At 41.8% G+C, this 24,785-nt stretch overlaps 1 protein-coding gene across 1 annotated transcript; it reads right to left on the bottom strand.

Annotated features, from left to right (window-relative positions):
* Positions 1-3,475: 3,475 nt before the first annotated feature.
* Positions 3,476-12,708, bottom strand: LOC135542389 (zinc finger protein 271-like). The gene is made up of 2 exons (XM_064969316.1): positions 12,171-12,708; positions 3,476-6,852 (listed from the first exon to the last, which is right to left on the bottom strand). The coding sequence occupies exons 1-2, from the start codon at positions 12,220-12,222 to the stop codon at positions 5,465-5,467; spliced, it is 1,440 nt and encodes a 479-aa protein (XP_064825388.1). The 5' UTR covers positions 12,223-12,708; the 3' UTR covers positions 3,476-5,464.
* Positions 12,709-24,785: the final 12,077 nt, after the last annotated feature.

Below are 24,785 nucleotides of genomic sequence, written 5' to 3'. Positions count from 1 at the left end.
GAGGAACTGTGTCAAGAGTGATTTCCTGTTGTTTTGACACCTCACTGGAAAACTAGAATAACTAGCTGCTGCTACATAACGAGACGACCAATTCACAGTTCGTCTGTGTCTCCAAACACAGTATTGCCACGCAGCAAAATGTTGCATACAATCTTTCAAGTCAGCCTAAAAAATAAACTATTTGTGTACAAAGATATCTTGAAATGTGATATTAGGCTTGTATGGCAGTACTGTTACTGGATGGCAGTATTGTATTGACTAGTGCTTTCTCCAATTTGTTCTTCTATTTTGCATTCAATTGGGATCAAGAAGGCACAGATGTTGTAGGACAGCTGCATTTGAAGTGTACATTTAACCTACATAGCAGTCAATACAAACTGAAATCTATTAGTATACAAATGATCTTTTCAGATGTTCTCAGAAATGAATCAAGTCCATGGAATGGATATAGACAAAAAGAGAATTCAAGGACTATCAGAAGTAGATAGGCGAGGCAGGGGTGAGGACATCATCCTGCTATTTTGACAGTCCCTGAAGGACAATACAGAAAAGGTATTTGCTCTTATTCCTTCCCTTTCTCTAATGTATTTTGTAAAATAAATTTGCAAGTGTAGTAAGATCATTGTTTTACTTTACTAGGACTCGACACCACAGCAGCGATTCTGCTCTTGCCCTACCTCTTCAATGAGGACCCGATTGGCCTTTATGTCTGTGACAAGGTATGCCAATGCACCAATCATCTGTTTTTCATAAACATAGGTGTGCATGCTTATATAAAACTACAACTGAACATTTGTTATGTTCTTTGTATGTGTATTAATCTATTCTTACTTTTGTTGACATATTTCACTGCTCTTCGCTCCTTTACTGCACATCGGTGGAAATCCATTTCACCATGAGAGTGAAATCCCGATGGCCTTTGATGGGGAGAACATCCACGCCCTCGAGGACGTCCCCATGGGATTTGGGGCTCTGCTACGGTTTTTTTTTTTATTTTCCCTTTAATTTCCCAAAAATGTCAGAAAAACACTTATGTTAAGTTACTGTGTTCTGGGGATAGGAGAAGTTGGGGTGAAGTTACCAGGGCTGGTCATAAAGATGGCAAACTTCCTAACATACCCAAGTGAATATGATATACACACTAAAGCTGAAGAATCTGTATATAGCATCAAGTCTATCATATTGGTAGTTTACCTATAATTCATTTTCAATATGTTTTTATTGTACATCATTATTTTATATTTTAAATGTCATGAAAAGCACTGTACAAAGCAAATGTATTATTTATTATGGTCTGACATGTCTACAGAAATGTTGCAATTTGGTAATGTGTTTTTTTTGGTAAATTGTTTTGTAAATATTAATTCACATTTGTGGTGCCACTAAATAAACAATGCCTTATTTAAATCAATATTGTCAATATTGTTATTATTAAAATGTGTTTGTATAATGGAGGGTGGACAGGGAGTTAAAAAAGTGAAACCCAAAAGTATTTTTTTTCTTGGGACAATGGGTTCTTCAAATAACATTTAGGGGTTCCACCACAGTTTCAATTTGAAGAACCCCTAAAAGATACTCCAGGAAGCTTTCGTTTTTAGAGTGTATATTGATAAAAGTCACCTTGTCCGTGAGACATTTACATAGTTATACACAGCCCCATTTGGGATGACTTTTGGGGTGAAATAGCGGCCACTACAGACAGACCATAATTCGACGTCCTTGGACATCACATGCTGAGTGAGTATGACCAAAGTTATTCTATTTAGCTACACTTTGTAGTATATTTTTACACTATTATGAATGTTTGATGCCACATCGCCCGTTTTCAAAGGGAGTCGTTGTTTGTTAGGGGCAGTCGCTTTTTAGCTTTTTGTCTGAAAGTATTTTCTCAACTGCGATAACAACTCCAGTCAGCAGATGGCGATGTGTGTCTTTCAGGTGATTCTGCCACTGTGACGTATAATCTAGTGGACAGGACTCTTCTTCAATATCAACAGCTCGTCAGCCCCTTGGTTTACTCTAACTTTATAGAAAAAGGTTTATTCAATAAATTTACCAAGTCTTCTCATACTGGGAAGCCCCTCCCCCAACTCAAAGCCTATGTTCATCTATATATCAGTTGTTTAAATTGTATCTAATTATATTCCCAGTATTACTTTATCAAATCTCTGGTAATCGATGATACAATTGATCATATTTTCATACATTCAAAGAACCCATACAAAACGTAAGAAATTCTCAGGTACTCACGAAAACCATTCCATTTGCTTATTCAAGGACTCTCCATAGCTACGAAGCAGCTCTCCAAACATACTCCCAGCAGAACCCAAAAAATATATAGATCTCTATTACCACCCAAACTTCAGATTAAGACTCAATCACACAACTCTCATATCGCAGTCACAACTCTCATATCGCAGTCACAACTCTCATATCGCAGTCACAACTCTCATATCGCAGTCACAACTCTCATATCGCAGTCACAACTCTCATATCGCAGTCACAACTCTCATATCGCAGTCACAACTCTCATATCGCAGTCACAACTCTCATATCGCAGTCACAACTCTCATATCGCAGTCACAACTCTCATATCGCAGTCACAACTCTCATATCGCAGTCACAACTCTCATATCGCAGTCACAACTCTCATATCGCAGTCACAACTCTCATATCGCAGTCACAACTCTCATATCGCAGTCACAACTCTCATATCGCAGTCACAACTCTCATATCGCAGTCACAACTCTCATATCGCAGTCACAACTCTCATATCGCAGTCACAACTCTCATATCGCAGTCACAACTCTCATATCGCAGTCACACAATGCTATTCCCAAACATAGCTAATCAATTAGTTGTTTATCAACAATATTTTAACCTAAATGGATATTTTCACATTTCTATGTCATGGTTAGTTCCTAGGATAATGTAACTCATACGTTTACATCTTTCAATACTTCTAAAATGGGATCCAGGTTTAGAACAATTACAGGTTTAAAACAAATACAGGTTCACCTTACACTATATCATACATGGTCTTAACTCGTAAACACAGATTCTAGTTTTCATCCAACTCACACAGATAGCTGACTCGACCCTCTTTACACCTCCAATGTGCCCCCCTCACTCAGGAATACACACTCAGAGCCTACTGCCTCGGCCCTGTTTACGCCTCCAAGGAGCCCCACTCACTCAGGAATACACATTCAGAGCCTACGAGGCTTTTCTAACAACTCCACTTGTTTCACTCACTTTTTTATTTTATTTTTGAACTACGTTCGAGATCGGCTCGCTGCCTCTCAGATCAAAGGTGGATCCATCTGCTCCCGAAGTGTGGTTTCCCTGAGATCCCTTGTGCACATTTTACCCAGATCGTCAGGAGCGGTCACCAAGTGAAGATTCATATCCCCAAATGTGGTTGTTAATTTTTTTCATATCAAATGAGAAGACAAACTTATCGCACAAGTCAGAATTAATGTTAAACTAAACCTTTATTCACTTATTAATAAGGGAGCAGATCAATACAACACACAAATATAAAGTTAATCAATTGAGTGCTCTACGGTAATGATGGCTGGTCGACGAATCACCCCCAGATTATTCATTGAGAGCCACGAGACAAAAGTACAAAGGTCCTTTACAGCCAATAAACACCCCTTTCAACCTACATGACGAACAACAGTTGTTTAGAACGGGTCAAAAGGTTAAGATTTGTATGAAAGATACTTACAATTCTCAGCAGACAGTATCTGCTGTAAAAACAGTACCCTTTGTGTAGAGACCAGGGTCTGGCCCTGGCGTCATCTCTCCCTGGTACCATATAGAACAGAAGCATTAATTCATAATCTGGAATGCGGTCTCTTTAGGTTTTATCACCCAAAAGACATCGTAAAATCTCCTGTCAGTGTTATCTCCCAGAGGCCCTTCCTCAGTAGAACACACAGACACAATAGTTATAAAAACCCTCTATTCTGTTGCATAAAACTATACCATAAAAGTATATAAACATAATCTTGCATTTTTGCTCTGTGTCCACTGAATGTTGACTAGTAACAACAACTGGGACATAAAAGTCAACCACTAAATCTGCCCGAGAAGAGGCAAACAAAAGAAAAACCCACAAAAAAAACATACAGACAGGAAGCAAACCAAAACGGTAGTGCAACTAAAAGGTGTTGACTCTCCACATCTACCAAGACAACTGGAGTACTGGGCCAGACATTCTTAAATAGAACCTGGACCAGCTCAGGTGAAACACCTTCCCAATAACGAGATGGACAACCAGCACAGGTGTAACACATACCGACTTACGAGGTGAAACCAATCAGTGCGTCCTACGTGCTAACGAGCTAGACGTGCTAACGAGCTAGACGTGCTAACGAGCTAGACGTGCTAACGAGCTAGACGTGCTAAAGTCCAACCTCAAAACATAAAAAACCAAACATTTGTAACACTGTAGGAGAATGCTTACCACCAACAGAAAACAACTTCCATTTCACTTTATAATCAACTACAATGCTTCACCAATATAAACATGGTGTCTACTGGCTGTCAACAATTAAAACAAATATATCTATTTTTTCTTCTCCCCACTAGCTTCTGACTGCTGTCTTCCTATTACTCACTTGTTCTTGAACTCACAACCACTTGGAACGAGCCCAAACAAAACTCATCTCCAATAAGGAAAAATGTGCAGTCAGAATAAGATCCATGGCAACTCACTGGCTAAACAGCAAAACACAAACCTTTTTGACTGCCCACCGTGAGACAATCAGAAACCAAGTTGTCCTCACCAACGACACAAGCACCAAAAACGCTGTTGTTTTGACAAGTAGCAATAAACTACTGATATCTTTAGGGTGGAAATCAGGTTGTTTGTGCTGTTGAAACTAAAACAACTAAAAAAACATATGAAAATGGCAGATATCTTTTATCTCACTAGTTAGAGGACAACCTGTAGAAGAGAGTCAGCTACAATTTGGAGTGATGCATTTAAATTTAGGGGTCGCTAAATAAAGGAACGCAACACTTATTTGTCATCACCAAATCGATATCATGTTGAAATCAATTGTGCAAGAGGGAGATGAGGTTGCATGTCCTGTTAAAACTAACAGCTCAAAAACCAAACAGAATCTGGAAATAATGTGTACATCACTGGTTAGGAGGACAATTTGTAGAAAACAGCTCCCTACATTTTGAAGTGTTGCATTTTGATTCAAGTGGGTCAACAATGTGGGAAGTGCAACACAACTCTTTTTTTGTTAGTCACTTTTTGTTAAATCACATAAATAGTACTCTTTCAATTCAGAGCTTGTATTTTTCCATGAGGCTAATATCCATATCATTCTGAAATCAATAGAACATGGGGCAAACGTTTAGGGTTCTACATTGTGACATTATTAAAATACTCATACTTCAATGTTAATACATTCTACACTGTAAGATTATTAAAACAACTTCTTCATGTATGTATTTTCTGATGTTTGATCAGAGATCTTTTAACAGAGTATCTCTTGTCACATTGATGACAGCTATGAGATTTCTCTCCTGTGTGTGTTCTCTGGTGTGCTATCAGGCCGCTTGACTGAGTAAAACTCTTCCCACATTGAGTACAGCTATAAGGTTTCTCTCCTGTGTGTGTTCTCTGGTGTGATATCAGGGAGCATGACTGATTAAAACTCTTTTCACATTGAGTACAACTATATGGTGATTTCTCTCCTGTGTGTTTTCTCTGGTGTGATTTTAAATCACTTGATCTAACAAAACTCTTTCCGCAGTCAGAGCAATGGTAAGGTTTCTCTCCTGTGTGTGTTCTCAGGTGTACTTTCAGGCAGCTTGCCTGAGTAAAACTCTTCCCACATTTAGTACAGCTATAAGGTTTCTCTCCTGTGTGTATTCTCTGGTGCACTATCAGGGAGCTTGACTGAATAAAACTCTTCCCACATTGAGTACAGCTATATGGGGGTTTCTCTCCTGTGTGTGTTCTCTTGTGTGATTTTAAATCACTTAAGCTAATAAAACTTTTTCCGCAGTCAGAGCAGTGGTAAGGTTTCTCTCCTGTGTGTGTTCTCATGTGTACTTTCAGGCAGCTTGCCTGAATAAAACTCTTCCCACATTGAGTACAACTACACGGTTTCTCTCCTGTGTGTGTCCGCTTGTGTAATATCAGTCCATTTGGCTGAGTAAAACTCTTCCCACATTGATTACAGCTATATGGTTTCTCTCCTGTGTGTGTTCGCTGGTGCATGATCAGGGAGCTTGACCGAGTAAAACTTTTCCCACATTGATTACAGCTATAAAGTTTCTCTCCAGTGTGTGTCCTCTGGTGTGCCTTCAGAGAGCTTGATGTAGTAAAAGTCTTCCCACATTGAGTACAGCTAAATGGTTTCTCTCCTGTGTGAGTTCTCTGGTGTACCTTCAGAGAGCTAGATGTAACATAACTCTTCCCACATTGATCACAGCTATAAGATTTATCTCCTGTGTGTGTTCTCTGGTGTAAAGTCAGATAGCTAGACGTAACAAAACTCTTCCCACATTGAGTACAGCTATAAGGCTTCTCTTTTGTGTGTCTTCTCTGGTGTTTAGTCAGATTGGAAGACGTAGTAAAACTCTTCCCACATTGATCACAGCTATAAGGCTTCTCTCCTGTGTGTACTCGCTGGTGTATTTTTAGTTCTGATGAACATTTGCAATGTTTCCCACAGTCAGAGCAGCAGTGAGGCTTCTTCCCTGTGGGTCTCTGCTGGGGTTTCTTGAGGTGTTCTGATCTGGAAAGAATCTTCTCTGCCTCGTCAGCATCACGATGTAGTTGAGGCTCCCAAGAGAATCCACGACAGTCACATCTCTCTCCTGTGTGAACGACAAAGTCAGACAGATGGTTAGAGTCCCACATGAGCAGAAATCCACTGTTTATTTGAGGTAAAAGGTGATGCCCAGGGGATACACATGAAGTTGTACAACAAATTACATCTTAAATCTTGACAATTAAGACAGTCAAGAGAGCAACAATAGTAATTATATTTTATTTTGTCTTGTTTTCACAATAGTAATAACATAGATAACTACTGTAGGACACATAACTTCACCTAACAACACCATAGACCTAGGCCTATATATCATTTAATATTTCAGGTGAAACATGGAAACTAAAATGTCTGTCATGACATTTCATAACCTGATTACCAGATAATTTTGTGAATAATCCCACTAGGTTACTCTGTAATGTGCTGTCATTCTAAATGTTCTGAATAAGTAAATAGCTGTGTGTTGTACAATAGCCTATCCATCAAGGAACAGTTCTATACACACTATGAGCTACGTATCTCTGTGTCCAAACTGACTAACGAGACCCTACTGTAAATCATGCTGACAATAACATCAATTTGTTAGGGATGTTGGATCCAAAGTGGAGCACAGCATAACTGTCTTTGCCAGAGTAATGAATGAAGAAGCACTTTGTTTGTTGTTGCATGTCATGATGTTTGTCATTTGACTGGCATTCAGAAAATAATTTCCTGGATAAGCTGATGATAGTTGAACATGTGACTGTAACTAAACAGCTACAATATTAAGAATTATGAGTAATTATTGAAGAACCACATTAATGACAGCATCTATTTGGGTGTTGTCAATAAAGTTAACGTGACTCTCAGGTAAAACCATTGGATTTAGCAAACACTGAAATTATTTAGGATTTCTGTGCCCATAAACTGTTTTCCCAGCGTAATATAAGGAGACACCAAATGTTACGTTGTTAGAGTGCATTTCAGAGATCTGAATACAGGAGAGGGGGTGACCTCGACAATGTATTGTTAAAACGAGAGGCTGCCTGGATCTTTAATTTAAAGAGCCTTGCTCCCGTCGGTCTCAACGTAGCCATTATTGTAATATTGCTATTCATTGTAAATGTTTGGAGGTCTATGGAGCCAAATTGTATCTAAGACCGTATGCTATCCATTTATGTTTTTATATGTTCTATTTATATCTGTAAATTAACCAATGATATCAGGCCACACTCGGACATGATTACAGACATTCAACAAGCACTTACACAAATGACTGATGACTGGCAGAGAGAAATTGATGATAAAAAGATTGTGGGGGTTGTTTTGTTAGACTTCAGTGCGGCTTTTGACATTATCGATCATAGTCTGTTGGTGGATAAACTTACGTGTTATGGGTTTATAACCCCTGCTATATTGTGGATAAAGAGTTACCTGTCTAACAGAACACAGAGGATGTTCTTAAATGGAAGCCTCTCCAACAAAATCGCAGTAGAATCAGGAATTCCCCAAGGCAGCTGTCTAGGCCCCTTACTTTTTTCAATCTTTATTACAACATGCCACTGGCTTTGAGTAAAGTCAGTGTGTCTATGTATGAGGATGACTCAACACTATACACGCCAGCTACCACAGCAACTGAAATGACAGCAACACTTAACAAAGAGCATCAGCTAGTTTCAGAATGTGTGGCAAGGAATAAGTTAGTCCTAAATATTTGAAAAACTAAAAGCGTTGTACAAATCATTCACTAAACTCTAAACCTCAACTAAATCTTGTAATGAATAATGTGGAAATTGAGCAAGTTGAGGTGACTAAACTGTTTTGTGTAACCCTGGATTGTAAAACTGTCATGGGCGAAGTCAATAATAAAGTGCTGCTCTGCCTTAACAGCACTATCAACAAGGCAGGTCCTTGATGTTCATCAGTCCACGGTAAGACAAATTGTCTATAAATGGAGAAAGTTCAGCACTGTTGCTACTCTCCCTAGTGGCCATACTGCAAAGATGACTGCAAGAGCACAGAGCAGAATGCTCAATGAGGTTAAGAAGTATCCTAGAGTGTCATCCAAAGATTTACAGTAATCTCTGGAACATGTTAACATCTATGTTGACGAGTCTACGATATGTAAAACACAAAACCAGAATGGTGTTCATAGGAGGACACAACGGAAGAAGCCACTGCTGTCCAAAAAATAAGAATACATTGCTGCACGTCTGAAGTTTGCAAAAGTGCACCTGGATGTTCCACAGCGCTACTGGCAAAATATTATGTGGACAGATGAAACTACAGTTGAGTTGTTTGCAAGGAACACACAACACTATGTGTGCAGAAAAAAAAATACATTAAAAACTTGTGCCAACTGTAAAGTATGGTGGAGGGCGCATCATGGTTTGGGGCTGCTTTGCTGCCTCATGACCTGGGCAGCTTGCTATCGTCGACGGAAAAACTAATTCCCAAGTTTATCAAGACATTATGCAGGAGAATGTAAGGCTCTCTGTGTGACAATTGAAGCAACAGAAGTTGGGTAATGCAACAGGACAACGACTCAAAACACAGAAGTAAATCAACAACAGAATGGCTTCAACAGAAGAAAGCTTCCGGAGTGGCCAAGGCAAAGTGCTGACCTCAACCCGATTGAAATGCAGTGGCATGACCTCAAGAGAGCGGTACACACCAGACATCCCAAGAATATTGCTGAACTGAAACAGTTTTGAAAAGAGGAATGGTCCAAAATTATTATTGTCCGTTGTGCAAGTCTGATCCCCAACTACAGAAAATGTTTGATTGAGGTTATAGCTGCCAAAAAAGGATCAACCAGTTATTAAATCCAAGGGTTCACATACTTTTCCCACCCTGCATTGTGAATGTTTACACAGTGTTTTCAATAAAGATATGAAAACATATAATTGTTTGTGTGTTATTAGTTTAAACAGACTGTGTTTGTCTATTGTTGTGACCTAGACGAAGATCAGATCAAATTTTATGACCCATTTATGCAGAAATCCAGGTAATTACAAGGGGTTCATATACTTTTTCTTGCCACTGTATGTATATTTGTAAACAACAGCTGGGGCAGGAAGTTTCAAGGTTTTTGCTCGCCTGAGGTAGAGAACCTCATGATAAGCTGTAGACTACACTATTTAGCAAGAGAGTTTTCATCTGTATTTTTCGGAGCTGTCTATATACCACCACAAACCGATGCTGGCACTAAGACAGCACTCAAAGAGCTGTATATGGCCAAAAGCAAACAGGACAATGTGTGGTGCCGGGAAACTCAAATCCGTTTTTTTCTTCATTTCCACCAGCATGTCACAAAAACTCTAGACCACCTTCACTCCACACACAGAGACACAGCATCGTACAAAGCTCTCCCTCACCCTTCATTTGGCAAATTAGACCATAATTCTATCCTCCTGATTCCTGCTTACAAGCAAAAACTAAAGCAGGAAGCACCAGTGAATAGCACCAGTAAAAAAAGTTCTCAAGCTACAGGACTGTTTTGCTAGCACAGACTGGAAAATGTTCCAGGATTCTTCCGATGGCATTGAGGAGCCCACCACATCAATCACTGGGTTAATCAATGAGTGCATTGATGACGTCATCCCCACAGTGACCATATGTACATACACCAACCAGAAGCCATTGATTACAGGCAACAACTGCACTGAGCCAAAGGGTATAGCTGCCGCTTTCAAGGAGTGGGACTCTAACCCAGAAGCTTATAAGAAATCCTGTTATGCCCTCCGACAAACCAGCAAACAGGCAAAGCGTAAATACAGGACTAAGATTGAATCGTATTACACCGGCTCCAACGCTCATCGGATGCGGCAGGGCTTGCAATCCATTACAGACTACAAAGGGAAGCACAGCCGTGAGCTGCCCACTGACACGAGCCTACCAGGTGAGCAAAATCACTGTTCACTTCAAGGCAAGTAACACTGAAGCATGCATAAGAGCATCAGCTGTTCCGGACAACTGTGTGATCAGGCTCTCCGCAGCCGATGTGAGTAAGACCTTTAAACAGGTCAACATTCACATGGCCGCGGGGCCAGATGGATTACCATCAGTAATTACCATTACCACCTTACTCCGAGCGTGCGCTGACCAACTGGCAAGTGTCTTTACTGACATTTTCAACCTCTCCCTGTCTGAGTCTGTAATTCCAACATGTTTCAAGCATTCAAGAACACTAAGGTAACCTTCCTAAATTACTACCGACGGGCAGCACTCACATCTGTTGCCCTGAAGTGCTTTGAAAGGCTGGTCTTTAAAAAAAAAACACCTTTATTTAACCAGGTAGGCTAGTTGAGAACAAGTTCTTATTTACAACTGCGACCTGGCCAAGACAAAGCAAAGCAGTGCGACACATACAACAACACAGAGTTACACATGGAGTAAACAAACCGCCAGTCAACAATACAATAGAAAAATTCTATATACAGTGTGTGCAAATAAGGTAAGAAGGGAGGTGAAGGCAATAAATAGGCCATAGTGGCAAAGTAATTACAATATAGCAATTAAACACTGGAGTGATAGATGTGAGGAAGATGAATGTGCAAGTAGAGACACTGGGGTGCAAAGGAGCAAAATAAATAAATAACAGTATAGGGATGAGGTAGTTGGATGGGCTATTTACAGATGTGCAGTGTACATGTGCAGTGATCTGTGAGCTGCTCTGACAGTTGCTGCTTAAAGCCAGTGAGGGAGATATGAGTCTCCAGCTTCAGTTACTTTTGCAGTTCGTTCCAGTCATTGGCAGCAGAGAACTGGAACTGGCCTCTTCTTTTACTGTAACATCCTCCTCCTCTTTCACTCTGAAAGTGTCTTCTTATTCTTTCACTGAAACATCTTTCTCTTCTTCTTTCAGTAACAGCCTCCTCTTCCTCGAGAGCTTATTTCTCTGTCCAGCAGACCTATTCTTTAGCAGGTGGTGAGTAGCTTAGTGACCTCATGGTCGGAGATGTTAGCTAGCTATTCTAGTGCTAACTTAACCAGCACGCTAGCTGACTAATAACAGAAAAAAAACTTATATTTTAGGTTTTGATGGGGTACGACAGTTGAACTAAGCTCATGAGGCATTAATAAGTGATTTATTCAAGAAACAATGGGTACATATCATTAATTTATAAGTCCCTAAATGGATGTAACAACTACTGATTGGCCATTTAAGAGTACATCTTGGGCTAATCTAATAGGAGATAGAGGACTATAGTATTTCAGGCATTGTCATTGGATGCATTTGATCAATTGTTAAAGTTTTGTTGATGGTCCACTCTTGATGTTCTAAACGTTACAGTGTAGCTTCAGCCATTCCTACAGAGCAACATTAAAGTGTAGAACCCCTTTACTGCATATTGGTTCAACGACTGCAGAGACGGTACTTACTGGTGTTAAACAGATCTCCAACCTCCTCTTCTTCCTCCAATGTGACAGTCATATCCTCCTCTTTCACTCCCAAAACGGCTTCCTCCTCTTCTTTTACTATAACATCCTCCTCTTTCACTCTGAACGCGTCTTCCGCTTCTTTCACTGAAACGTATTTCTCTTCTTCTTTCACGGTAACAGCCTCCCCCTCTACTTGTTTTTGTATTGTAACAGCCTTCTCTTCCTCCTCCTCTTTCACGAGAGCTTCTTTCTCCGTCCAGCAGACCTCCACTTTAACAGGAGTAGCTTAGTGAATTCATGTTCGAGGATGTTAGCTAGCTAGCATTAGCGACTAGCCTAGTTCTAAGTTAACTTAGCAAACCAGCTAGCTTACAAACAACGTAAATATATAATTAAATGGACAAACAAGCACACATGACAGAAGTCTGTTTAAACACAGCGACTAATATACACCAACAAAGTGTAAAGATCGTGAATGTTGTAGCAATGTTTGCTAGAAAGCTACCGAGGTGTCTGACTAGCTGTTGTTGTTGAAGGAGCGTCCCTTCCACTAGATTTTACGTCACACTGGCAGCATCGCCTGAACCTAAAAGACACACATCGCCATCAGCTGACTGGAGTTGGCAACGCAGTTGAGGAACCAAACGTTTATTTTTCATTTGCTTCATAAAAGAGTAATATTATATTAAGTCGTTCAAAGAGAAGCATGTGTTGATTGATTCGTGTTTAATGAGTGAGAATTTAAAACAAACTTTACACCCACTACATATTTACATTTAACTATATTTCTGACATGGATCATTTTGACCCCAGAGGCATATCTTTTATCATCGCCAAAAATGTGGTTTATTCAATTCTTCCAATTTTTCATGACTTTGTCAATCAACTTGTTCTTAATAAAATCTAAATCATGGTTTAGTGTTTCTGTATCAAAATGGACTTTTAACAAATTAAAATCCTTTGGAGTCCTTTTGACCCCAGCCAAAAACACCTTTGATATATAGGACATTTATTTAAAATCAAAATCAAATCATATTTTATTGGTCACATTAACATGTTAAGCAGATATTATTGCGGATGTAGCGAAATACTTGTGTTTCAAGCTCCGACGGTGCAAAAATATCTAACCAGTAATATCTAACCATTTACCAACATAAACCCAATACACACATCTAAGTATTTGAATCTAGGTTTCTCTGTAGACATGATCCATCCCACCAGAGGGTGGAGGGGCACCTGTATCAGTGGTTTTGATAGGATAGACACCTGCAGATATAGTGCCTCCCATGTACTCTCCGAAGATTGGATTTTTCTATACCACGAATCACCTGACTGCATACAAAACTGCAAATGGTAGAAAACTCTGCCAGCGATAGAAAACGCTGCCAACACTCTGCCAGCGGTAGAACACTCCCTCAGCAGCGTGATATTGACATTAGCAGGGTTCAAGAGTGCCAACCCAAATGTAGGATATTAATATTAGCTGTAGGGTGTAGGGTATTAGTATAAGTATTATCTCTAGGGTGTAGGGTATTAGTATTAGTTTTAGCTATAGGTTGTAGGGTATTAGTATTAGCTTTAGGGTGTAGGGTATTAGAATTAGTATTAGATATAGTGCGTATGGAATCAGTATTATTATTAGCTATAGGGTGTATGGTATTAGTATTGTATTAGCTGTAGTGTGTAGGGTATTAGTACTAGTATTAGCTATATAGCTATAGGGTGTAGGGTATTAGTATTAGCTATAGGGTGTATGGTATTAGTATTAGCATTAGCTATAGGGTGTAGGATATTAGGTATCGTAACCGGGTCCTGACAGAAACGCCAAAAATGAACCCAGAGGCAGCCAGTTCCCAGGACCTTTTTGCCATGCTGTCCCACCACCAGGAGACTGTCTATAGGGTGTAGCCGCCCTGGTTCAGCAAGAGGCCTTAATGGCTAGACATTCTCATCTTCTGTTGGAGATGCTGACTTCCATTAAGCAAATATCTGATAGTCTTAGCAACAGTTCCCGTCCCAGTACCTCAGATTCACGTACCCATGGCAGTTAACCCCCTGGCTGAACCTCGTCTTCCACCTCCCCAACGGTTCTCAGGTGATCCAAGTGCTTGTAAAGGGTTTCTCACCCAATGTTCTCTCTCCTTTGAGCTACAACCCTCGTAGTTTCCCACCGACCGGTCTAAGATCGCTTATATCATCACCCTGCTGTCGGAAAAAGCCCTGGCCTGGGCTACTGCTGTGTGGGATGCCCATAGTTCCTGCTGTGCCAGCTACTCTGCCTTTGCTGAGGAATTCAAACGAGTGTTTCAAGGCCCAAGCAGTGGTTCTGACTCAGCCAAACAGCTCCTGACTCTCCACCAAGGTTGGCGCAGCGTGACGGACTATGCCATCCAGTTCCGCACGGTGGCAGCAGCAAGTGGCTGGAACAACGAGGCGCTCACGGTGTGCTTTCTGAAAGGCCTTTCCGACACTATCCAAGATGAACTGGCCACTCGGGAACCACCGGACAATCTCGAGTCCCTGATCAAGTTGGCCTCACGCATTGACCAGGTCTGAGAGAGAGAGAACTCAGGGTGTAGATCTAGCCCCTATCAGTCCTAGCTCCGAGTCCCCACCTTTATCCTCGCTGGCTCCATCGGAACCCATGCAGATTGGACGCATCTCCCAGGCTGAGAGACCGCCGGATGAGGAGCGACGCTGTCTATATCGCGGCAAACCGGGCCATTTCCGTTCCACGTGTCCCGGGCTCCAGGGAAACGCTCTGTCCCGTACAGACCGGGGGAACTGTAACGGGAAACATAACCTCCTCCCATCCGTCCAACTCCCGTCTGCTCATTCCAGTCACCCTCTCCTGGGACAACCACAAGCTTCACCTTCAAGCCTTGGTAGACTCTGGAGCCGCAGGTAACTTCATGGATGGTGTCTGGGCGAAGGAGAATGGTGTTCCCTCTGAACCTCTAAGTGAACCCATGAGGGTCACTACATTGGATGGAAGCCCTTTGGGATCTGGACTTGTCACTCATGTCACTACCTCCTTGCGACTTTCAGTTTCACAACACCAGGAATTGATGAACTTTCATTTGATCTCCTGTTCCGAGTTCCCTCTCGTCCTTGGATAGCCCTGGCTTCACAGCCATAACCCTCACATCGACTGGTCTGTGGGCACTATCAAGCAGTGGGGTCCTACGTGCCAAGCTACTTTTTCCAGAATTCCCCGAGTTCTACTCCCGAGTCTTTAGAATCCATCGACCTGACCCGAGTTCCCGAGTGTTACCATGACCTCAAACTGGTGTTTAGCAAACAGAGGGCTACCATGCTACCACCCCATAGACCTTACGATTGCCCCATCGACCTGTTTCCGGGCACTTGCCCCCAGGGGTCGGATCTTTTCCCTATCTCCACCCGAACGAGCTGCTATGGATACCTACATCAAGGAAGCTCTGGAAGCAGGCCTCATGCGTCCATCCACCTCCCCGGCGGGAGCAGGGTTTTTTTTGTGGCCAAGAAAGACGGTGGATTACGTATTGCATCGACTACCGGGGACTCAATGCCATAACCGTCCGTAACCGTTACCCGCTACCCCTTATGGCCACAGCCTTCGAGCTGCTCCAGGTTGCAGTTGTTTTCACTAAGCTTGACCTGCGGAACGCATACCATCTTGTGCGGATCAGACCTGGTGACGAGTGGAAGACCGCTTTCAACACGCCTACTGGTCACTATGAATACTTGGTGATGCCCTTCGGCCTGACCAACGCCCCAGCGGTGTTCCAAGCGCTCATAAACGATGTGCTTAGGGATATGCTTAACATATTTGTGTTCGTTTACTTGGATGACATCCTCATCTTTTCGAATCCCTTCAAGAACACTTCCTAAGCATGTCAGACAAGTACTCAAACGCCTCCTGGACAGCCATCTCTACGTTAAGCCGGAAAAATGTGAATTCCATTAATCCCGAGTACAATTCCTGGGATTTGTAGTGGAACCCAGTCGAGTCCAAATGGACCCCAGGAAGGTAGGGGCGGTGAAAGCGGATTGGCCCACCCCCAAATCCGTTAAGGAAGTTCAGCGTTTCCTGGGCTTCACAAACTTTTACCGCAAGTTCATCAAGAACTTCAGCTTGGTGGCAGCCCTCTCTCAGCTTTAACCAAGGGTGGCAATGCAAGGTTTTTGTGGGGAAGAGAAGCTGAGACGGCCTTCCAAGGACTCAAGCAGCGCGTTCTCTCTGCTCCCATCCTGATACTACCGATACGGATGAACCATTTGTGGTGGAGGTAGACGCATCAGAGGTTGGTGTTGGAGCTGTCCTGTCTCAGAGGGGTGAAGACAAGAAGCTTCATCCGTGCGCTTTCTTCTCACACCGGCTTACCCCGACTGAGAGGAACTACGATGTGGGGGATCGTGAACTCCTAGCGGTTAAGATGGCATTGAAGGAATGGAGACACTGGCTCGAGGGGGCTTCTCACCCGTTTCAAGTGCTTACGGACCACAAAAATCTGGAGTATATCCAGCAGGCGAAGCGGTTGAATTTGTAGACAAGCTAGATGGTCTCTTTTCTTCAATCGATTCCAGTTTATCCTCACCTAAAGCCCGGGTCGAAGAATCTCAAACCGGATGCCCTGTCCCGAGTCTACGCTCCTGCCATTCGAGATGACACGGACATGCCTGTCCTTCCTGCTGCTAAGATTGTGGCTCCGATAGTATTAGATCTATCGTGGCAAGTTGAGGATACCGTGAGACGTGCTCAAGCTAGCGAACCGGACCCTAAAGGAGGTGCCAATGGTTGTTTGTCCCCAAGGCAGTGAGGACTCAGGTCCTTCTGTGGGGGCACTCCTCTCACCTCACCTGTCATCCGGGCGTAGGTTGCACCTTGGAGTTCATCCAGCGTAAGTTCTGGTGGCCTACCATAAGAGAAGACGTTGCCACTTAGGGTGTCAATGCCTGTATTAGTGTGCTGCCAGGGCAAATCTATCAGTCACCTCCGCCCTCAAGGACTCCTTCACCCTTTACCTGTTCTCCACAGACCCTGGTCCCATATCTCATTGGACTTTATTACTGGACTTCCTCCATCCCATGGCAATACTACTATCCTAGTCATAATCGACAGGTTTTCAAAGGCGGCCAGGTTCGTATTCCCTCTGACTAAGTTACCTTCTGCCAAGGAAACGGCTGAGTTGGTAATTAATCATGTGTTCCGAGTCTTCGGCATTCCTCAAGATATGGTTTCTGACAGAGGTCCCCAGTTCGCCTCAAGGTTTTGGAAGGCCTTCTGCCAACTCATGGGGGCTTCTGCCAGTCTATCTTCAGGGTACCATCCGGAGTCCAACGGCCAAACAGAGAGGATGGATCAAGAGCTGGAAACCACCCTCCGATGTATGACTCGTGACAACCCGTCCACATGGTCATCCTTTATTGTTTTGGCCGAATTACGCGCACAACACCTTGCGTTCCTCCTCCACTGGTATGTCCCCGCTACGAGTGTCAGTTTGGCTATGCTCCTCCATTGTTCCCGGACCAGGAGGCAGAAGTCAGAGTGTATTCAGCCTTGAAGTTGGTCAGACGTATTAGCTTAGGTGGAGGAAGACCCGTATTAATCTTATGGTCCTCACAGAGGTATAAGTACAAGCCAACAGACGTGTCCCGGGTATTGCGCCCCGGCCAGAGAGTCTGGCTTCCACAAGAGACTTACCTCTACGGGTGGAGTCTCACAAGCTGTCCCAAAAATACATCGGTCCCTTCAAGGTTGCCAGGAGAGTTAACCCAGTTTCTTATAATAGGTACACTTACCCAGATCCCTTAAGATTAATCCCACATTTCACATTTCATTGTTAAAACCTGTTGTTTTTTCTGCCCCTTGTCCCGGCAGACAGACCTCCCCCTCCGCCTCGTGTCATTGGAGGCCAGCCTTTAAGAACCGTCCATCGGATACTGGATTAACTGGGTGCAGCGGTCCTGGCAGTATCTGGTGGACTGGGAAGGCTACGGTCCCGAGGAGCGCTCCTGGGTTCCTGCCAAAGACATCCTGGACCCTGACCTCATTCATCAGTTCAGGGCCCTCCACCCTGAGAGAGCTGGTAGGAACGACAGGAGCCGTTCCTGGGGGGATTCTGTCAGGATTTGGCCAGGGTTGTTCCGGGTATTTGGTCACTAGATGCCCCCATTGTGCTTTTTGACCTCATGTTTTTTCCCTTGTTCCCCATTATTATTTGCACCTGTGCCTCGTTTTCCCTGATTGTATTTAAACCCATAGTTTCCCTCAGTTCTGTGCTCTGTGTTTGTATGTTAGCACCCAGCCCTAGTGTTCTGTGTATTCTTGTCGCTTTCCGGTGGATGCTCTTTGGAATTCTGTTTTTGTTTTTGAGTATCTCTTGAGGCTTTTTGTATTATTCCTACCACCTTTTGGATTTGCCATTTTTTGTATTGAAGGACTTTTTTTTTACTTTATTAAATACACCGTCTTAAGTACTGCTGTGTCTGCCTCATCTGCTGGGTTCTGCTGACTATTCGGGTCAGTTGGTTAAGTGACTTTTCTCACTCCGGAGACCCAGGTTCGTAACCGGGTCCTGATAGCTATAGGGTGTAGGGTATTAGTATTAGCTATAGTGTGTAGGGTATTAGTATTAGCTATAGTGTGTAGGGTATTAGTATTAGCTATAGGGTGTAGGGTATTAGTATTATTAGCTGTAGGGTGTGGGGTATTAGTATTATCTCTAGGGTATTAGGTAATAGTATTGGCTATTAGCTATTGCTATAGGGTGTAGGGTATTAGTATTAGTATTAGCTATAGGGTGTATGGTATTAGTATTAGTATTAGCTATAGGGGATATTAGTATTAGTAGGGTCAATTAGTATTCAGCTATAGGGTATTAGTATTAGCTTTTGGGTGTGTAGGGTTATTAGTATTAGCTATATGGTGTATGGTATTAGAATTAGCTATAGGGTGTAGGGTGTAGGGTAGCTATAGTAGGGTATTAGTATTAGCTATAGTGTGTAGGGTATTAGTATTAGCTATAGGGTTATAGGGTATTAGTATTAGCTGTATGGTATTAGTATTAGTTGTAGGGTATTAGTATTAGCTATAGGGTGTATGGTATTAGTATTAGTATTAGCTATAGTGTGTAGGGTATTAGCATTAGCTATTGTAGGTGTAGGGTATTAGTATTAGCTATAGGGTATATGGTATTAGTATTAGCTATAGGGTGAAGGGTATTAGTATTAGCTATAGGGTGTAGGGTATAAGTATTAGCTATGGTGTAGGTTATTAGTATTAGTATATGCTATTAGTTAAGGTGTAGGTTATTATATTATATCAGTATTAGCCATAGGGTGTATGGTATAATGTTTTAATTATGTATACATTTCAGTGGATAGAACAAGTATTTGATACTATTATGTTATTTTGAATTTTCCTATGCATTTTACTAATTTTTACAATAGGTACTTCCAACTATAAAGACGGAATTTAATCAAAAATTAGAAAATCACATTTCATGTTTTTAAGAAATTAATGAATTTTTTTGCATGACATAAGTATTTGATCATCTGCCAACAGGAAGAACCTTCACAGACCTGTTAGTTTTTCATAAAATATCTAAGTCTTCTCCACTCATTACCAGTATTAACTGCCCCGGTTTGAACCCGTTACCTGTATAAAAACACCTGCCTACGCACTCAATCAAACAGTTTATAACCCCTCCACAATGGCCAACACCAGATCAGGGTTCAGGACATCAAGGATAAAACAGACCTGCGTTGATATTTGAGATGGGCTCAGGTCCATTTTATACAAATAATACTAATCCTTAGGAAATCCTTAGGAATTGACAGAGTGTTTTAATTGGGTATTATTTTAATTGGTATTAAAACATAGAGGAATATAATTCCTGTAACAATTGGTCCTTCAAATGCCGGAACTAAATACCCGTCTCTGCCATCTGAAGGTCGTACACCGAAAATCGTGCACGAGCGGGTCTGGTCCCGTTATTTAAGACCTGGCCTCTGAATTGAGGGAAAAGACCAGGCCTGTGTACACCCCAGACCGACAGGGACGGTGACTAGATCCAACGAACAGTGCTTTTCCCAGTCGGCGGCAAGGTCAGTAGCCTTTATCCTCGAATTTGGGAGGAATTATTTAAGATATTTTTGATTGAATGTTCTAAAGGAGTTTGGATTTAATCAATGATAGGTGCTTGAATATTCTGAACAAATACAATGGGTTTCTACTTTGTGTTTTAACCAAAATCGATAGGAAGGAAACAGGTCTGAAATTACCCGTGGTAAAGTGCACTACCATAAATAAACCATAACTTAATAGATCCTGGTTTTGCAAGCCGAAGGATTATTAAGGGTGGGATATAATAAGTGTTGTTAGATAGGACGGTCGTTCTGTACAAATAGGATAGCCATTCATTCAAAAGACATACCTCAATAAAGTTTTAACCTAAGTAGTCTATCTGTATATGGGAAGTAGTCTGACTATGAAAAGTAGCAGATAGATATATTAAAACAGGTGAGGATAAATTAGGCTTGGTGAGAAGGCAGGGTAATTCTAGGCGAACAGAAAAATTGAACCTGTTCAATACTGAAAAAAATGAATATCCAAAGAGGAGGAGAGGGAAACCTAGTCTAGAGTAGTGAGATATGAGATATTAACGTTGAAAGTCCCAAGGAGAATATTATATGGGTGAAATGTTATGTCCGATCAAAAGTCAAATCTATTTACGAAGTTTCCAGAAAGGAGAAATAAATATAGAAACCCATACACATTGATTATCATTAAAGAGACACACACATTGTCAGACAGAAGAGCAACTAAAATAACTGTAACGATAAATACACATACATAGGTCATAGAAATATATACACATAGATAGTGATAAATACCATAGCTACTAGGAGCGGCAAGGATTTATTAAACATGTTAGCAAATCCTCCAAGGAGGTCCCGGAATGGACGGGAGATTACCGTTATATGGCGCAGAAACAGAAGGAATATTGATTTCTGCTTAAAATGGAAAAAAGGTATGGTTTTGATGGGCATCTAGATGTTGAAAAGTTAGAATTTCTTATAAAACAGATACATAAGGAATGTGGCAAGGACATGCAGAAGCAGAATAAACAAGGCTTATGTACAGCCAGGGTCTGGCTTTTGGAAGCCAGAAAAAGAGTAGAAGGGAATAGAAAAAAGAGACTTAAAGAGCCAAGATACTCTGCCCTCCGCTCCCACAGCTGGAAAAAGTGGCCAATGGGGTGGGGATCAAAACCTATATCCTTCTCTAGTAGACCAGGCTTGCAGAGATAATCCTGACGATGAGGTGGTGATGGCTCAGAGGAGAGTGCAATTGCCACTCCGTGCTGAGCTTGCCCCAGCTTATGATCTGGGAGCGGATGGTGTGAGTCCGGAGGGACAGAAAGGCACTGAGAGAGAGCAGGAACTGATTAGGCCAGTATTGAGGAAGGTGCAGATGGAAAGGGCATTGGTAGAGACTCAGACAGTGAAGGAGGAAGATAGGTCGGAGAGGGAAAAATATCAGACACCTTCACAGAATCAGAACCAATCAGGACTACTCAGAAAAACCTCCGATATAGGAGAGAAAAATAGACCAAGGCATAGGAGAGATTTCCAGTATTATAGCAGGGAAGAAGACAGTGCAGAGAGAGAAGAGCAGTTTCCCCTGATAGAGCTACCCAACCCCCAAGCTGGGATGGGGGGCAACAGACCTACTGTTAGAGTCTATCGACCTTGGACACAGAGGGACGTAGAAAAGGCAGTAGAAGGAATTCCACACCCTAAAACAGGAATGGCAGGTTTTGAGAGAGATCTAAACGGACTAGCGTCCAGTTTTAGGCTAAACACAGGGGAGGTGGAAAGAGCAGTTAGAACCATAGTGGGAAAGGATTGGTTTCCTGTGCGCGGACCCTGGGTGCCAACGGGGAATGATGGGGACATTATACAGTGGAGCGTGGGACTTGGGGAGCCATTCAGAGCAAAAATTACAGAACTATGCGATAACCTAACTGAACATTACCATCAACACGCCAGTCAGTAGCTAGACAGTCAGTCAGTACCTAGAACGTTTAAAAGATGTATTTAATGCCAACAGTGGTACGCCAGAACCAGCCCCCGGGGGGTATCAAAATACTCCTTATCATCAGCAACTAAAAATAGCCTTATTAACTGGAATGCACGTTGAAATCAGTAAGGGGGTGAAAAATAACTTAGTGGGGTGGGGGTTGGCAACTCTCGCAGAGGTTAAAAGATATGCATCCACCACAAACATCACGGACAGACAGAAAAAAAGGAAAACAGAGAATAGGAAAGATTAGTTTTTAATGGCAGTACTAGACGATAAAGCAATTGGAGGTAAGAACAGAGAGAGCAGGACGGGGGCAGATAGAAAGGGAACGTCAGGTAAAGGGGGTAAAGGGGAGCTAAAATGTTATATTTGTAATCAAAACGGACATTTCGCCAGGGAATACGAGGCTCCATGTGGATATTGTAAAAAAAAAGGACACCAGAGCCGCTATTGTAAACAAACCACAGGGACAGGGGGGCAAAAAGGAAAAGGGAGAGAGGCGCCCAAAATCTGACTCAGACAGCGACTAAGACAAATCCTGACTAGACTGATACTGCTAAAATAGCCAGTGTGCTGCCATCCTGTCAGAAGGTAACAGATTATTTTATTACAATGGTTAAATTGGATTTTCATTGTGTTCAATTGTGTTATTTGCCCCCTAGTGGAGCTTTCTGGTACTTAGAAAGACTACGCAAACAGGAAGTAGAGAATTTGTTCTGCACGCATAGAAGCAGCTACAAATGAAGTTATTTCTTGTCACGCTTCAGCCTTTGAAAATATTTGTTTAAATTCGATTCAAGCGTTTAGCTAATGATGATAATGTTGTTATTGATAGAGTTGCTTACATATCAATGTTGGTTGGTTGCATTTACTCGCAAATTGCAATGCCTTTAATGTATGTCGTTAGCTGTATTACTTTGCTCGTGCGTCATGCAAACGGATTGTAAAATATACAATACTGTAGTTTTGTTACTGTTTCTAGTGTAATATGCTTTGTTATTCTACATAGATGGTTGTACATTATTAGAGTAATGAAAGGAGCCAATTACCATATGAGTAACAATTAGCTATATGGTTTGGCATCATGCCAGATGCATGGTACTGTAGCGCGTGCTTTGTATTTATGCAATTTGAAATGTTTAATGTACAGCTACAGTATGTCGGTGTGAATTGAATACTAAAGTATATTCTTTTCTGTATTTTGCAGTTTCACAACAAACGTTTTCAATAGATTAATTCAAGAAAAGTCACGCCTTGGAAGATTTATTGAAGACTTAAGTTGTTAGCTATCCGTCTGGTTTTGCATGGGAACGCAACTCAAGGGCAGAATAGTCAGGAAAGAAGTAGTGGACTGGTACGAAGGAAAGGACAGCGACTGTAGTAATAGCACTTCAGACCTTAACAATTTAGATAAGATTGACGCAGAGACTGAGGTATTTGAATTAGCAACAGTAGACCTTGCTCTTGCTCAGGAAGAGAAACCTTTTTTGACACTTACAGTTATGGGAAAGATAATTACATTTCTGTGTGATATGGGGGGCATGCAGGACAGCCATGTGCAGTGAGGATGCACCACAAGGGATTCATCCCTCAGGGGATAAGATAATTGTTCGTTCTGCGTCTGGCCATCACTGTGTAGAGAGACTCTCCACTCCCATAACTCTCAGACATGAAATGACTCAAGGGGAGGCGACGGTCCCAGTACTCACATCAAAATTGTGTCCTGTGAATCTATTGGGGAGAGATGACATGAACATTTTTAATATTGCCCTAACACCTACATACAAAGTTATGAAAGCCCAGGTTGTTAAAAATAACATGGTGATCTGTGGGGAATGATATCCGCATTATTGGTATAGTAAAGATTTATTGAGGGGAGGTTTAACAGACATACCCAAAGCATTGATGGAACTAACAGATGATGTAATATCAGGACCCACTAAAATGTCTCCAGATGACTTGCTCTGTGTACACTGTGGTATAACAGACACCCCGGCCCCGACCTGGTATATGAGGAGGCAATTCTGAAAACCACTGAGCGAACCATTGGTCTGAAATGGCTATACTATGATTCAACTCATGCAGCTGTGGAGGTTGAACTGCCTACTCATATCCAGGCCCTGTACAGAGAAAAATGGAGCCCCCATGTTGCCCGAGCTTAAGAACCCTCTGGGCAGTGGAAGGATATGGGATATTGGGTGACAAAGGGGTTAAAAAGGGGTTAGTTAATTCACAACCCTTCATTTATACCTGTTAATTCACAACCCTTCATTTATACCTGTTAATTCATAACCCATCATTTATACCTGTTAATTCATAACCCATCATTTATACCCGTTAATTCATAACCCATTATTAATTCCTGGTAATTCACAACCCATTATTTATACCAGTTATTTCGCAACCCATCATTTGTACCTGTTAATTCACAACCCTTCATTTGTACCTGTTAATTCATAACCCATCATTTTTACCTGTTAATTCATAACCCATCATTTATACCCGTTAATTCATAACCCATCATTTATACCCGTTAATTCATA

The sequence above is a fragment of the Oncorhynchus masou genome, chromosome 6 (genome assembly GCF_036934945.1).
Source record: "Oncorhynchus masou masou isolate Uvic2021 chromosome 6, UVic_Omas_1.1, whole genome shotgun sequence".
In the NCBI taxonomy this organism is placed as follows: Eukaryota; Metazoa; Chordata; class Actinopteri; order Salmoniformes; family Salmonidae; genus Oncorhynchus; species Oncorhynchus masou.
Note: the sequence above shows the minus strand (reverse complement) of the source record. Positions and strands in the feature narration are given on the sequence as shown.

Excerpts from the sequence above, each read along its gene's own strand:
- LOC135542389 (XM_064969316.1), bottom strand. The coding sequence starts at position 12,222 with ATGACTGTCACATTGGAGGAAGAAGAGGAGGTTGGAGATCTGTTTAAC. Across the intron at positions 6,853-12,170 it reads TGGAGATCTGTTTAACACCA|GAGAGAGATGTGACTGTCGT; the intron begins GTAAGTACCGTC and ends TCGTTCACACAG.